Here is a 17,672-nt window from a genome sequence, read left to right on the forward strand (position 1 = left end):
AATAAAGGATAATCTTATTATTCTCCATATAAGAAAGCATTTCAACTTTCAGTGAAAAGTTAGCAAATCTGAACACCAAAAAATACAGCTCTCCTACAAGAGATTCAATTCAGCATCGATGCGACCGTGCGAACAGCATGTTGCAGCAGCAACGCAGCCTGTTTCTCTGGCCATTATTAATCCAGAAACCTTAATGATGAACAACATTTGTGTTATTGTCTACCCAAATTTAATTTATTTATGCAGCAGTTAATCTTGCAATCTGTTTTTCTCAAACGAGGGCAGATAATGGAGACACCGTTCTTTACAAGTCTTCAGGCTTTTAAATTCTGATAAAATCAGGATTCTTCACTGGGTCTTGCCCCAGCTCTGAATTAAACCACTTTAAATGTAATTATGGGACCTGGCCTTACAGCAGGAACATCCATTTAAAAAATTGATTGGTCAGGCTGTTCCACAAGACATTTTATGAGCAAACGATTGCAATGAGGCCAGAACTGTAATTTATAAAGGCAAAAAAGCAGGTAAATACTTTATTAGTGATAATGAGAGGGTTGCCAGCTCACTGAGTCTCTTCTTTCCTTACCAGCTACTTCACCGAGCCGTGGTGCCTGGCCCTGTTCCACGATCGTTTTATTGATCTCAGGAAAGAGTTACGCCAAATCTTAGCCTCCAAGGAGGTAAGAGTGATTAATGGATATGTGGATTATTCCTTGCAAATTATAAGCAGCTGATAGCTGTTGATCATTTAGACTTTTCCCTACATTCCCATTTTATGGTTTTATTTTTTAAAACAACTGTATCTCATATAAGCAAACTGAGGAGCATGTAAATGCAGACTGTGATATTTCAGGGAAAGTGATTTTATTTAAATCTTTTTATAGGGGGCAAATTTCTTTTTCCTTTTTACAAGGAACTGTATTTTTCTGATCAGCTCAGAGTGCTGGCAGAAAACTGAATCTGAGTTGCATCTACTTGCCCTCAAGAACGAAGGTTGCATTCCTTTAGTTTCTGCCTGTGTTTGCCAGCCATTTGCGGAACATGTGTGTGTGTGTTGTTTTAAAGATGTACAGGGAGGCCATCCAGTGTGCCTCAAAAGCACACTCCTTTTATAACCAGAACTTCCTTCTCAAAATACTGCAGAATTAACTGGACATCAGGCTGCATAGCCCAAGGGCTCTGTGCTCAGCATGAAATTTGACTCTGCAGTATAAATAATGAGGTATTTGTGAAACTTTAAGTTAAAATATTTCTTTCAATACGAGAGTCTCTAGCAGAACTGTGGAACGTTAACAGCTGTGCTCGGTGCGTGGTTGAATCTCCAACCTGGCTCTACCCCGCTTCACTCAGCCAAGGGGCTGGGGCCTGGGTTAGCTTCCACCTCCTTTTACCATCTATACGGGCAGCTCCCACGTCTCCATGGTCACTTCTACCTGGGAGCGCCCACACGCCTTATTGCACGGCAGCGCTAGAGAGCACACACCCCGTTCCCAGTGTGCTCCCCACTTAATCCCAGCTCTTGCTGTGATTTAAGGAGGGTAGAGGAGCCACTGTTATCATCTTGACTTTCCCAGTGAAGAAACTGACATTTAGAGGGGTGGGGATTTTTGGGGTTTTTTTGTTTGTTTGTTTTGTTTTGTTTTTGAGACAGAGTCTCCCTCTGTTGTGCAGGCTAGAGTGCAATGGCACGATCTCAGCTCATTGCAACCTCTGCCTCTCAGGTTCAAGCGATTCTCCTGCGTCAGCCTCCCAAGTAGCTGGGATTACAGGCACCCACCACCATGCCCAGCTAATTTTTATATTTTTGGAGAGACAGGGTTTCACCATATTGGCCAGGCTGGTCTTGAACTCCTGACCTCAGGTGATCCACCCACCTCGGCCTCCCCAAATGCTGGAATTACAGGCATGAGCCACTGCGCCCGACCAGCTTAGAGATTTTAAAATCAGCTCCATGGTGACACAGCAAGCTTCACATTCCAGGGTGTCTCACCCCAAAGATGGGAACATGGTTACTGAACCATACGGAGCCGAAGTGGGTATCCTGGGACCTTCTCCTCAGTGCCCCCACTTTCAGTTTCACTCCCAGGGTCCGGCTGGGAAATGTAAATCATTTCCTAATCTGAAGCAGGCTTAGATTGGGAAACCCAGGTTTAAAGTTCAAACCAAACAGCAATGACTTGGGATCCAGCAGGTAAATGCAACTGAGGAAAGTGGAGGGTGGCTGAATGCCCAGGTCAGAGGCTGCTGAAGGCGTGCATGTGCTGATGGAATCCATTAAAGGCGCTGCAGGCCAAACAGGGCCCTGCACTTCATCCAGGGCTGCAGGAGGCCAACCTAAGTGGAAACCTGAACCCGAGTTGTAAACCTGGGGCTCACTGAATGTTCAGCTCCTGAGACACCTTCCTTCCTCGCAGAATGTCATCTGTAGCTTCCAACTGCCCCTACAGTAAACGGCCCTTCGTTTCCAAGTGATCCCATCAAAACTCTGTGCCTCCGTCTTTCTTAACCCCAGAGTTGAGCTCTTCAGTTAACATTGTGCACAAAGCCGGTGGGTTTTAGTCTTAAAGCTTAAAAGGGAAGTCACGGAAACTGTCAAGCCCAAGGCATCCACCACTTTTCATACAACTCACTGAGATACCCTCAAACTTTGACCTGTGTAGAGATATTTGCTGTGGACCCGTTTGCTATGAATGAACTCAGTGTGGACAGCAGGCCCAGGCAGCAGATCAGAAGTGGCCACAGACATTTGCCCAAGACACACACTAAAGGCCCTCCAGCCATTCTTGTGGGTCTTGTAGATTTCCAGAAAATGAAACCTCTGGAAGAAAAATACCTCCATTGGAGGACTGTTTTATTTTCAGCATTTCGTTTGTCAAGTGGGAAAGGCCACAGGAAGTGGTGATGGGTAGAGTGGTGTCTGCCTCGCTCAGCTGGACTACGCAATGTGGCCTCGGCCAGACCCCCCCATTCCTGCAGAAATGGGGCCAGCCGTTCCCACCTCAGAGAGCTGTGGAGGAGTAGCAGAGGGGAAATGTGCGATGGCACAGAAGAGGGGTCCAGGGAGTGCCAGCCACCGTGAGCAGCCGCAGAGGTGACAGTGGAGACGGGCTGCTGGGGAAATGACCGCCACATGAGCAGATATGCGGGAATTTCACCGAAGAGTTTGGTACTAGGAAAATAAAATAAAGTGAATAGCCTGCACTAAAGAATAATAGTAACTTTTCTCAGATATTGAAATGAGGTACAAATGGCCAACAGGTATATGAAAAATGCTTAACATCACTAATCGTCAGAGAAATAAAACTCAAAACTGCAGCGAGATATCATCTCACCCCAGTTACAATGGCTTTTATCCAAAAGACAGGCAATAACAAATGCTGGCGAGGATGTGGAGAAAAGGGAGCCCTCGCACACTGTTGGTGGCAGTGAAAATTAGTACAGCCACTATGGAGAACAGTTTGGAGGTTCCTCAAAAAGCTAAAAATAGAGCTGCCATACGACCCAGCAATCCCACTGCTGGGTGTATATCCAAAAGAAAGGAAATCAGTATATCGAAGGGATACCTACACACTCATATTTATCGCAGCACTACTCACAATAGCCAAGGTAGGGGATTAACCTAAGCATCCAACAAATGAATGGATTAAAAAAAATGTGGTCTATATAGACAATGGAATATTACCCAGCCATAAAAATAAGGAAATCCTGTCATTTGCAACAACATGGATGGAACTGGAGGACATTATGCTAAGTAAAATATCCCAGACACAGAAAGACAAATATTGTATGTTCTCACACATGTGTGGAAGCTTAAAAAAAAATTGAACTCTTGGAGATAGTAGAATGATGGGCACCAGAGGCTGTGAAGGGTGGCAAGGAGAGGGTGGATAAAGCGGGGATGGTTAATGAGTACAAAAATACAGTTAGATAGGATGAATAAGATCTAGTATTTGGTAACACAATAGGGTGACTATAGTTAACACTAATTTATTTTATGTTCTAAGATAACTAAAAGAGTGGAATTGGAATGTTTCTAACACAAAGAAATGGTAAATGCTTGAGGTGACGGATACTCCATTTACCCTGATTTGATCATTACACATTGTATGCCTGTATCAAAATATCACATGTACTCCATAAATATATGCAATTATTATGTACTCATAATAATTAAAATTAAATTTTTTAAAAATATTCAAATGATGTAACCCATTTTATTTCACTTTCTACCTTGTCTTCTGGGAAGTACAGAAGTTCAATCCCATTAACTATGATATCCTAGAGCTTGGTATATCAATTTTCTTCTCCTTCCACATGTAAAGAAAGTAAGAAAAGACTATTACCTATCTATTATCTATGAATGTTGTTAGAAGTCATCTGTTATGAAGATTAGAATCATTATAACATGGGCCGGGTGCAGTGGCTCATGCTTGTAATCCCAGAGTGTAAAGCACTCTGGGAGGATGAGGCAGGTGGGTCACCTGAGGTCAGCAGTTCGAGACTAGCCTGGCCTACATGGTGAAATCCAATCTCTACTAAAAATACAAAAAATTGTTCAGGCATGGTGGCAGGTGCCTATAATCCCAGCTACTCAGGAGACTGAGGCAGGAGCCTCTCTTGAACTCAGGAGGCGGAGGTTGCAGTGTGCTGAGATGCGCCACTTCAGTCCAGCCTGGGAGACAAGAGTGAAACTCCGTGGCTCACGCCTGTAATCCTAGCACTTTGGGAGGCCGAGGCAGGTGGATCGCCTGAGGTCAGGGGTTCGAGACCAGTCTGGCCAACATGGTGAAACCCCGTCTCTACTAAAAATACAAAAATTAGCTGGGCATGGTGGCAGGTGGCTGTAGTCCCAGCAACTCGGGAGGCTGAGGCAGGAGAATTGCTTGAACCTGGGAGGTGGAGTTTGCAGTGAGCCCAGATTGTACCATTGCACTCCAGCCTGGGTGACAAGAGCAAAACTCCGTCTCAAAAAAAAAAAAAAAAAAAAAAGAATATAACATTTATTTTTAAAAAGCAAACTCATTCCAAGATATCGTGAATGCTCTTGTGGAGGTAAAGAGAGGAACACTGGCACTGCATTATTTAGCTGCAGGCAAAGCCACAGCATCACTGACCAAGGTGAAATTTTATTCAGTCAAAATGATCCTTCAAAATCCTTTAGGAAAGATATAACAATTCTAACCATATATTCACTTAACAAAAGAACCCCAAAATGCATGAATAAAAGCAGGATTGAAAGAAGAAATAGTTCTAAAATAATAATGCAGACTTCTGTATCTTACTTTCAATAATGACTAGAACAACCAGATAGAAAATCAATAAGGAAATAGATGACTTCAATAGCACTATAAGCCAAGTGGACCCAACAGTCATGGATGAAATTCTCTGTTCAACAGTAGAATGCACATTCTTCTCAAGTGCACACAAAACATTCTCCAGGATAGGCCATATGTTAGGCCACAAAACAAGTGCCAATACATTTTAACAGATTAAAATCATACAAAGTATATTCTCCAACCACAACGGAATGAAGCTGGAAATCAGTAACAGAAGGAAGATTGGAAAAATTCACAAATTTGTGGAAGTTAAATAACACATTCTTAAGCAACCAGTGCATCATAAAAGAAATAAAAAAGGGATATTAGAAATGCTTATAGATGAATGAAAACTAAGATACAACATACCAACATTTATGAGATCCAAAGAAAACAGAATTTAAAGCTATAAGTGCCTACATAAAAAGAACTCAAATCAGGAACCTGATTTTATAACTTGAGGAACTAGGAAAAGAAAACCAAACTAAGCCTAATGCCAGCAGAAGAAAAGAAATAATAAGGATTAGAACAGAGATAAATGAAATAGAGAATAAGAAAATAGAGAAAATCAATAAAACCAAAAGTTAGTTCTTTGAAAAGATCAACCAAATTGATAAACCTTTAGCTAGACTGACTAAGAAAAAAGACTCAGATTACTAAAGTCGAAATAGAAGTGGGGACGTTACTGTCAACCTTACAGAAATAAAAAAGGATTATGAGAAAACGCCATGAATAATTATTTGCCAACCAATTACATAACCTAGATGAAATGGACAAAGTATTAGAAATGAACAAACTAAGCTGGGCGCAGTGGCTCACGGCTGTAATCTCAGCACTTTGGGAGGCCAAGGTGGGCCGATCATGAGGTCAGGAGTTCGAGATCAATCTGACCAACATGGTGAAACCCCGTCTCTACTAACAATACAAAAATTAGCCCAGCATGGTGGCACTTGCCTGTAACCCCAGCTACTCAGGAGGCTGAGGCAGGAGAATCACTTGAACCTGGGAGGCGGAGGTTTCAATGAGCCGAAATCATGCCATTGCACTCCAGCCTGGGCGACAAAGCAAGACTCTGTCTCAAAAAAAAAAAAAAAAGAAATGAACAAACTAAAAACTGACACAAGAAGAAATAGAAAATCTCAACAGAGCTATAACAAGTAAAGACCTTGAATTGATAATCAAAAACCTCACACAAAGAAAAGCCCAAGACCAGATGGCTTCGCTAGTGAATTCTATCAAACATTTAAAGAATTAACAACAATTCTCTTGAACTCTTCCAAAAAACAGAAGAGGTTGGAACTATTCAATGAGATCAGCATTACCCTAATACCAAAGCTAGACAAAGACACTGCAAGAAAAGAAAACTTACAGACCAACACCCCTTTTAAATTTAGAAGCAAAAATAGCCAGCAGATTATTAGCAAACCAAATCCAGCAGCATATTAAAGGACTAAACACCCAGCTAGTGAGATTTACCCCAGGAACGTAAGGGTAGTTCAACATATAAAAATGAATCAATGTAATACACCACTTTAATAGAACAAAGGGGAGGCTCGGCGCAGTGGGTCATGCCTATAATCCCAGCACTTTGGAAGGCCAAGGCGAGCAGATCATTTGAGATCAGGAGTTTGAGACCAGCCTGACCAAGATGATGAAACCCTGTCTCTAGTAAAAATACAAAAAAAATTAGCCAAGCATGGTGGCACACACCTGTAATCTCAGCCACTCACAAGGCTGAGGCAGGAGAATCTCTTGAACCCAGCAGGTAAAGGTTGCAGTGAGCCAAGATTGGGCCACTGCACTCTAGCCTGGGCAATAGAGTGAGACTCCATAAAAAAAAAAAAAAAAAAAAAAAAAAAAAAAAAAAAAAAAAAAAAAAAGAACAAAGGGGAAAAAAACCACTATCATCTCAATTGGTGCAGAAAAAGCATTTGACAAAAAAAAAACTGTCAATAGAAGGGAATGTCTCCAATCTGATAAAGGATGTATATGAAAAACCCACAGATAACATCACACTCAATAATGAATTGCTGAAACCTGAATTCTTATCCCTGAGATCTGGAATAAGACAAGGATGCCTGCTTTCACCACTTATATTCAGCACGGTTTTGGAAGTTCTAGCCAGAGCAATCAGGCAAGAAAAAGGTATAAAAGACATCCACATTGGAAAGGAAGAAGTAAAACTATCTCCATTCTCAGGTGATGTGATCCTAAAGAATCCAAAAAATAACTATTAGAGCTAAGAAATGAAATCAGCAAAGTTGCAGAATATGAAATCAACACACAATAATCCATTGTCTGCATTAGCAGTTGTATTAATCTGTTTGCATTGCTTTAGAAGAACACCTGAGACTGGGTAATTTATAAAGAAAAGAGATTTGGCTCACGGTTCTGCAGGCTGTACATGAAGTACATGTACTGGCATCTGCTTCTGGTGAGGGCCTCAGGAAATTTCCAATCATGATGGAAGGTGAAGGGGGGAGACAGTGTATCACATGGCAAGAGAGGGAGCAAAAGAGAGAGGGAAGTGGTGCCAGGTTCTTTTAAACAACCAGATCTAGCGTGAACTCAGAGTGAGAACTCACTCATTACCACGAGGACAGTAGCAAGCCATTCATGAGGGATCCTCCCCAAGACCCAAACACCTCTTCCAGATCCCACTTCCAGCATTGGGGATCCCATTTCAGCATGAGAGTTGAAGGGGACAAAACATCCAAACCATATTAGCAGTTAATAATTTGAAAATGAAATTAAGAAAACAATTATAATAGCATTAAAAAGAATAAAATACTTGGGAATAAATTTAACCAAAATAGGGCAAGGCTTATACACTGAAAACTACAAAACATTTTTGAAAGAAGTGAATGACTACCTAAATAAATGGGACAACATCTGTGTTCATGCATTTGAAGACTTTATACTGTTAGGATATGGCAATACCACCCAAAACAATCTACAATTCAGTACAATCCTATCAAAATTCCAAGGGCATTTTTAAAAAGAAATGCAAGTCCTAAGTTCCTATGGAAATGGAAGGGACTCCAAATAGCCAAAACTATCTTGGAGGAAAAAAGGAACAAAGTTGAAGAACTCACATTTTCTTACTACAAAGCCACAGTAACCAAGACAGTGTGGTACTTGCATGAGAATAGATCTACAGATCAATTGAATAAAATTCAGAGTCCAGAAGTAAACCTATTTACATGAAAATATGTTCAGCATCAGTAATTATTAGGGAAATGCAAATCAGAACCATAATGAGATAGCACTTTACATCCACTAGGATGGCTATAATACAAAACAAGGGGGGAAATAGTAAGGATGTAGGGAAAATGGGAACTGAATTGCTGGTGGGAATGTAAAATTACACCTGCTATAGAAAATGTTTTGATGGTTCCTCAAAAAGTTACACACAGAATTACCATATGACTCAGCAATTGCACTTCTAAATATATATCCAACAGAACTGAGGCCGGAAGTGGTGGCTAACACCTGTAATCCCAGCACTGTGGGAGGCTGAGGTGGGCAGATCTGAGGTCAGGAGTTCAAGACCAGCCTGGCCAATGTAATGAAACCACATCTCTACTAAAAATACAAAACTTAGCCGGACGTGGTGGTGCACACCAGTAGTCCTACCTACTCAGGAGGCTGGGGCAGGAGAATTGCTTGAACCCAGGACGTAGATGTTGCAATAAGCTGAGATCACATCACTTTACTCCAACCTGGGTGACAGAACAAGACTCCTTCTCAAAAAAACAAAAGAAACAAACAAAGAATTGAATGAGGTATTCTAATGATCGCTTGTACAAGAATCTTCAAAGCAGCACTGGTTAGAATAGCCAGAAGGAGGAAACAACCCAAATCTCCATCAACATATCAACGGATAAACAAATGTGGTCTAGCCACACAATGGAATAGTATTCAGCCATGAAGAGAAATGAGGTACTGATACAAAGCACATGAACCTCAAAACATTATGCTAGAAGGCAGAGAAAGCATTTGATAAAATTTGCATCCTTTCATGATTAAAAAAAAAAAACCTCTCAACAATCAGGTATAAAAGGAATGTTCCTGAACACAATAAAGGCCGGGGACAAGCCCACAGCTAACATCATTCTCAGTGGTGAAAAGTTGAAAGCTTTTCCTCTAAGATCAGGAACAAGACAAGGATGCCCACTCTTGCCACTTCTATTAATCATAGGACTAGAAGTCCTAGCCAGAGCAATTAGGGAAAAAGAAGAAGTAAAAAGCAGCCAGCTAGGACAGGAAGAGGTGAAATTGTCTCTGTTTGCTGATGACATGATCTTATATACATAAAATCCTTAAACACTCCACAAAAAAAACTGGTAGAACTGGTAAGTGAGTTCAGTAAAGTTGCAGGATACAAAACCAACATACAAAAGTCAGTAGTGTTGGCTAGACACAGTGGCTCACACCTGTAATCCCAGCACCTTGGGAGGCCAAGGCAGCCGGATCACCTGAGGTCGGGAGTTCAAGACCAGCCTGGCCAACGTGGTGAAACCCCATCTCTACTAAAAATAAAAAAAATTAGCCAGACATGGTGGCAGGTACCTGTAATCCCAACTACTCAGGAGGCTGAGGCAGGACAATCTCTTGAACCCAGGAGGCGGAGGTTGCAGTGAGCCAAAATCATGCCACTGTACTCTAGTCTGAGTGAGATTCCGTCTAGAAAAAAATAATAATAATGTTGATATACACTAACAATAAACTATCTGAAAAAGAAATTAAGAAAGCAATTCCGTTTACAAAGCATAAAAAAATACTTAGGAGTTTTTAACCAAGGAGTTAAAAGATCTGTATAATGAGAGCTATAAAACATTGATGAAAAATATTGAAGCCAACACAAATAAATGGAAAGATATCATGTGTTCATGGATTAGAAGAATTCATATTGTTAAAATGTCCATACTACCCAAAGCAATCTGAAGATTCAATGCAATTCCTATCAAAATGCCAATGTCATTTTTCACAGAAACAGAAAAGACAATCTTAAAAATCATATGGAACCACAAAAGACCCACAAATAGCCAATACAATCTTGAGAAAAAACAAACAAAACAAAAACTGGAGGCATAACACTACCTGATCTCAAAGTATATTTCAAAACTATAGTAATCAAAACAGCATGTGTATTAGTCCATTTTCACGCTGTTATAAAGAACTGAGACTGAGTAATTTATGAAGGAAAGAGATTTAATTGACTCACAGTTCCATATGGCCAGGGAAGCCTCAGGAAACTTACAATCATGGTGGAAGGGGAAGCAAGCACCTTCTTCACAAGGTGGCAGGAGCATGAGAAGAGCAAAGGAGGAACTTCCAAACACTTATAACCATCAGATCTCATGAGAACTCACTCACTATCAGGAGAACAGCATAGTTCTCAGCATAGTTCGCCCCCATGATCCAAACACCTCTGTCATTTGACAGACACATGGGGATTACAAATCGAAATGAGATTTGGGTGGGGACACAGAGCCAAACCATATCAGCATGGTACTGCCATAAAAACAGATAAATGTACCAGTGGGACAGGATACAAAGTCATAAATAAACCTACACATTTACAGTCAATTGATTTTTGACAGAAGTGGCAAGAACATACAATGGGGAAAGGACAGTCCCTTCAATAAATGGTATTAGAAAAACTGGATATCTACATGCAGAAGAATGAAATTGGACTCTTCTCTCAGCCCATACAGAAAAATCAATTCAAAATGGAGTGAAGACTTAAACATAAGACCGGAAACTGTATAACTTCTAGAAGAGAACATAGGAGAAATAGTTCTTGACATTGGTCTCAGAAAGGATTTTTTTGGATGTGACACCAAAAGCACAGGCAACAAAAGCAAAAACAGACAAGTGGGTCTACATCAAATGTAAAAGCGTCTGCACAGCAAAGAAAACAACAGAGCAAAGAGACAGCTCACAGACTGGGAGAAAATATTTCCAAATCATACAGCTGATTTGATGTATGATATCCAATTTTAGCTAATATCCAAAATATATAGGGAACTCACACAACTCACTGACAGGAAAACAAATGGCCTGATATAAACACAAGCAAAGGACCTGAATAGACACTTCTCAAAAGAATACATGTGGTAGGTCCTCAAATAACATCCTTTCATTGTAACATTGATGAGGAAAAGAAAGTCATTCCTGGGCCACTGTCTGTGGAGTTTGCATGTTCTGCCCATGTTTGTGTGCATTGTGGGTTTTCACCAGGTACACTGGAGTTCAAAGATCAGAAAAAAACAAAACACCACGCTAAGTGAAAAGAGCCAGACACAAAAGGTTAATTAGCATGTCTAAATGGTCCCAGTGTGCGTGAGTGTGGGTGCGGATGTGGGTGGGAATGTACCCTGTGATGGGAAGGGTCCTGTTCATCATGGGTTCCCGCTTTGTGACCTGAGCTGCCAGGATAAGCTGCAGCAACTCACCACCCAGAACTGAAATAATTCGGTAAATAATTACCTTACTTGTTTATGTTAATCTTTCTTAAATGTATTATAGCCCACAATTATTTTAGTGTTTAATATTAGAAGTGTTTTTGATCTTTATTTAGAAGTTTGGTGATGTTTTTGTGACCAGAAATATGCTGTCGGAACTTCACTCTTGTTCTTATCAATTAGCCTATGGTAAAATTTGTTTTGATACATGTTATCTCACATAAAGTTACAGTTTCTAGGACGCTATGAGGACTTACTGTGACCAAAAGATATATTTTAAAAAGGATCAACCTCATGTATCATCAGGGAAATGCAAAATAAAACCACAGTGAGCTACCACCTCACCCTTGTTAGTATGGCTGTTATAGATAAAAGGTTGGCAAGGATGTGGAGAAAAGGGAATTCTTGTTCACTGTTGGTGGTAATGGAGATTGGTTCAGCCATTTTGGAAAACAATGTGGAGGTTCCTCAGAAAACTAAAAATAGAATTACATATGATCCAGCAATCTCACTTTTGGGTATGTATCCAAAAGAAATGAAATCAGGGCCGGGCGTGGTGGCTCAAGCCTGTAATCCCAGCACTTTGGGAGGCCGAGACGGGTGGCTCACGAGGTCAGGAGATCGAGACCATCCTGGCTAACACGGTGAAACCCCGTCTCTACTAAAAAATACAAAAAACTAGCCGGGCAAGGTGGTGGGTGCCTGTAGTCCCAGCTACTCAGGAGGCTGAGGCCGGAGAATGGCGTGAACCTGGGAGGCGGAGCTTGCAGTGAACTGAGATCCAGCCACTGCACTCCAGCCTGGGGGACAGAGCGAGACTCCGTCTCAAAAAAAAAAAAAAAAAACAAAGAAATGAAATCAGTGTATCAAAGAAATATCTGCATTCTTATGCCTGTTGCAGCCTATTCAAAATAGCCAGGACACGAATTGAACCTAAGTGTTCATCAGCAGATGAATGGATAAAGAAATTATGGTATATATGCACAATGGAATACTATTCAGCCTTAAAAAAAGGAAGTTCTGTTCTGTCATTTTCAACAACATGGATGAAACTGGAGGACATTATGCTAAGTACGGCCGGGCACGGTGGCCTGTAACCCCAGCACTTTGGGAGGCTGAGGCAGGTGGATCATTTGAGGTCAGGAGTTCAAGAGCAGCCTTGCCAACATGGTGAAACCTCGTCTCTACTAAAAATACAAAAATTAGCCAGGCGGTAGTGGTGTGCACCTGTAATCCCAGCTACTCGGGAGGCTGAGGCAGGAGAATTGCTTGCACCCAGGAGGCAGAGGTTGTGGTGAGCCGAGATCGTCCCGCTGCACTCCAGTCTGGGCAACAGAGTGAGACCTTGTCTTAAAAAAAAAAAAAAAATCAGGTACAGAAAGACAAATACTGCATGATCTCACTTACATGTGGAATCTAAAGAAGTTGAATTCATAAGGGTAATGAGGGGAGGAAGGGGTGGTCACACTGTGTGAAGGGAGATGGTCACACTACTGAGAGGAGGTAGTCACACTGAGAGGGGAGGGATTCACACTATGAGAGAAAAAGTGATCACATTGTGTGAGGGGAGGTGGTCACACTGAGAGAAAAAGTGGTCACGCTGCATGAGGGTAGGTGGTCACACTGAGGGGAGGTGGTCACGCTGAGAGAAAAAGTAATCACATTGTGAAAGGGGAGGTGGTCACACTGAGAGGGGAGGTGGTCACACTGAGAGGGGAGGTGGTCACACTGTGAGAGGGGAGATGGTCACACCGAGGGGAGGTGATCATGCTGTGAAAGAAAAAGTAATCACATTGTGAGGGGAGATGGTCACACTGAGAGGGGAGGTGGTCACACTGAGGGGAGGGAGTCATACTGTGAGAGGGGAGGGAGTCACACTGTGAGAGGGGAGGTGGTCACACTGTGTGAGGGGAGGTGGCCACACTGTGAGAGGGGAGGTGGCCACATTGTGAGAGGGGAGATGGTCACACTAAGGGAAGGTAGTCACACTGTGAGGGGAGGTGGTCACACTGTGATGGAGGTGGTCACACTGTGAGAGGGGAGGTAGTCATACTGTGAGAGGGGAGGTGGTCACACTAAGGGAAGGTACACTGTGAGGGGAGGTGGTCACACTGTGATGGAGGTGGTCACACTGTGAGAGGGGAGGTAGTCATACTGTGAGAGGGGAGGTGGTCACACTGTAAGAGGGGAGGTGGTAACACTGTGAGAGGGGAGGCGGCCACACTGTGAGGGGAGGTGATCACACTGAGGGGAGGTGATCACACTGAGGGGAGGTGATCACACTGAGGGGAGGTAGTGACACTGTGAGCAGAGGTGGTCACACTGAGAGGGGAGGTGGTCACACTGAGAAGAGGTAGTCATATTGTGAGTGAGGAGGTGGTCACACTGAGGGGAGGTGGTCACACTGTGAGGGGAGGTGGTCACACTGTGAGAGGAGGTGGTCACACTGAGAAGAGGTGGTCACACTGAGGGGAGGTGGTCATACTGTGAGGGGAGGTGGTCACACTGAGAGGAGGTGGTCACACTGAGGGGAGGTGGTCACAATGAGGGGAGGTGGTCATACTGTGAGTGAGGAGGTGGTCACACTGAGGGGAGGTGGTCATACTGGGAGGGGAGGTGGTCACACTGTGAGGGGTGGTAGTCACACTGAGAGGAGGTGGTCACATTGAGGGGAAGTGGTCACACTGAGGGGAGGTGGTCATACTGTGAGTGAGGAGGCAGTCACACTGAGGAGAGGTGGTTATACTGTGAGGGGAGGTGGTCACACTGTGAGGGGTGGTCGTCACACTGAGGGGAGGTGGTCACACTGAGGGGAGGTGGTCATACTGTGAGGGGAGGTAGTCACACTGAGAGGGGTGGTGGTCACACTGAGAGGAGGTGGTTACATTGAGGGGAAGTGGTCACACTGAGGGGACATGGTCACACTGTGAGGGGTGGTAGTCATACTGAGGGGAGGTGGTCACACTGAGGGGAAGTGGTCACACTGAGGGGAGGTGGTCATACTGTGAGGGGAGGTGGTCACACAGTGAAAGAAGATGATCACAGTATGACAGGTCATCCTTCAAGAGGCAAGTGCCCAAAAATCTGTTTATAATCTAGAGCAATATTTGCCTGAAACAAACTTTAAAAGTAATTTTACACTATTTAACCCAGTGTCAGAACAGCAGCATACAATATGAGCTCGAAATCTTGTATAATTTTAATAAGGCAATTGTTTTTGGTTGGTTTGATAGAGTTCTCCAGAAAAATTAAGGAAGAAAGAGCCAACCTCATATACATTGCAGAATATATCCACGAGGCCTTACTGGTGGCACCCAAAGTTTTCAGCACCTCCAGTGTTTAGTTGTGAGAATCAGTTGCTTTTTCCCTATCACTGCCTTTATCCCTCTGGTTTAACTCTGAATTCCTGCAACCCCCACTGACTGCTCTTTCCAATGCATGCATAATCTCCAACACCTTGTTGTGTCTTGCTTAGCCAAGTGGCAATGACTCTATGCCTCCATATAGCTTGAGTCTACTTTTCTATCTATAAGCTCTTATCACTAGTAAGTTAATAATCCAACAAAACCCTGCAAGTAATTGCCTTTTCTGTTCAAAACAGAAGGAATTATTGGAAGTTGAAATAAATGTACCATTGGAGTCCACAGACTCTTGATCTACAGTGATGTTCAAGAATCACAGTGTTTGGAAAGCACCCAGCTCAACCCTGGGGGATGTGCTTTCTAGAAGTACCCTACTCTGGAGGGCAGATATGCGGCGGTGAAGCAAATATAGCAGATGTTATCTGTGGAGTCCAGGTGGGGGCGTGCAGGTGCCCACTGGACAATTCTTCAACTTGTCTCTGAAAACGTTTATAATGAAATGTTCGGAAAATCTCTACTACGCTGTACCTGTGTACATCATATGATTCTCAACTTCAAACCACTTTATTCTTTCTAAGCCCTATCTTTTCAAATGTATCAATAACATTTGACTTGACCGCGAATTTATTCTAAGATTTTAAAATCCCATTTCTTGGGAATCATAACCAAGAAAACCATCTAGGACCTTTCAAGTAAAAAGGTTTAATCACTCCTTTTTTTTTTTTTTTTTTTTTTTTTTTTTTAAACGGGCAGGGCACAGTGGCTCACGCCTGTAATCCCAGCACTTTGGGAGGCCAAGGCGGGCAGATCACCTGAGGTGGGGAGTTCCAGAGCAGCCTGACCAACAAGGAGAGACCCTGTCTCTATTAAATATACAAAATTAGCCAGGTGTGGTGGGCCACGCCTGTAGTCCCAGCTACTCGGGAGGCTGAGGCAGGAGAATCGCTTGAACCTGGGAGGCGGAGGTTGCAGTGAGCCCAGATCGCGCCATTGCACTCCAGCCTGGGCAACAACAGCGAAATTCCTTCTCAAAAAACAAACAGAAACAACGACGACAACAAAACAAGTATGATGATTTTTATCTGAAAATGAAGGGCTTGAAATTACTAACCTGGATGACTCTTAAGGACATTATGCTAAGTGACATAAGCCAGTCATACAAAAAAAATACTACACAGTTCCACTCATATGAGGTGCCTGTGTAGTCACGTTCACAGAGACAGAGGCGGTTTCCAGGGCCTGGAGGATGGGAGGGTAGGGAGCTGCTGTTTAATGGAGACAGTATTTCAGTTGACAAAGATGAAAAAGTCCTGGAGATGGACAGTGGTGAGGGTTACACAGCAATGTGAATGTACTTCATGCCACTGAACTGTACACCTAAAAATTATTAAAATAAGACATTTGATGTTATTGTATACTTTGCCACAATTAAAAATAAATTTTCAAAAGCTAGGAAAAAAGTGACCAGCCTTGCACAGCTGACTACTATCGTTTTCGTTTTCACGAAACTGCCCTGTTACAACTGTGCAGGGTCCAATTAATTTCTATATCTGGCCTCTTACTGTGTTTTACAGGAGGAAGATCTTCCTTCCATAGAGCAGTTAGCCCATCAGATAGAAGATGAGGAAATAAACCCGACTGAGAAGCCCAGGCAATACCTCAAAAGAGTCTTCGAGGAATCCATCTACAAAACCCTGGTGGAGAGAAGCACTCTGGACTACCTACACTATAATCGCTACCACCTGCCCATGTATGCGTGGCCAGGCATCATTTAGTTGTAGGCAGGGTCTCCCCTTTATGGTTTTCATTTATTTAGTTCCTGGAAACTTGCTCTGTAGAAATAGAAAAGTTCTCTGCATCCTGGTATGACAGGGAAGCCAGCCCCTGGTGGTTTTGTTCCTTCCTTTCCTTCCCCGACTTATGCCTGTAGTTTTCTATCATCCCAGTAGGTGGCACATGGCCGTGTGCCTCTCTTCTGGGGCAGGCTCGCTTTACAAATCCCAGGCATGTTTCTCTGCAGAATAATCCATTTCGGCAATAAAATGAGATCATACTGTGTAAAACTTGTTTTACCTTGGGTGTGATTCTGTTTGATTTCCTGGAAACTTCTGCTGCCAGTCTTGTTAGTTCTTCACATGTTTACCCAGCAATACTTATGGGTGATAAAAAAGAAAATGTGCCCAGAATGGAAAATCAGTAAACAGAGGATGAGAAATTAAATCTATATAGTCCAACATCAGAAGCAGTGATTGTGTAGGAAAGCGTACATGACCTTTGGAAAGGAGGAGGCTGTATTTCTGTTTCAAACTGCATATGAGGAGCCTAAAGTCACAGAAAAGTTGGATGCTCAAGGGGTTCACACATAGGTTTTAGATTAGAACATGGTAAGGTGGTAATGGGAAGTTCATCTAAGTTCACTTTCTTTTATCCTTAGCACTGCTGCTTTGCACTGGGGGGAGGGGGAGGGGGTCCCTAGTACATGTCAGCTATAATGTGGATCAGAAACCCTTTTTCTTATAAATAAA

At 42.6% G+C, this 17,672-nt stretch overlaps 1 protein-coding gene across 1 annotated transcript in view; it reads left to right on the forward strand.

Annotated features, from left to right (window-relative positions):
- The window catches only part of CFAP61 (cilia and flagella associated protein 61), a 291,671-nt gene extending 274,466 nt beyond the window's left edge, over nucleotides 1-17,205 (forward strand). The window contains exons 26-27 of the mRNA XM_050805793.1: nucleotides 590-680; nucleotides 16,722-17,205. Coding sequence (XP_050661750.1) covers nucleotides 590-680; nucleotides 16,722-16,922 — 292 coding nt within the window. The 3' untranslated portion in view covers nucleotides 16,923-17,205. The remainder of the gene's footprint in view (nucleotides 1-589; nucleotides 681-16,721) is intronic.
- Nucleotides 17,206-17,672: the final 467 nt, after the last annotated feature.

The sequence above is a fragment of the Macaca thibetana genome, chromosome 10 (assembly GCF_024542745.1).
Source record: "Macaca thibetana thibetana isolate TM-01 chromosome 10, ASM2454274v1, whole genome shotgun sequence".
In the NCBI taxonomy this organism is placed as follows: Eukaryota; Metazoa; Chordata; class Mammalia; order Primates; family Cercopithecidae; genus Macaca; species Macaca thibetana.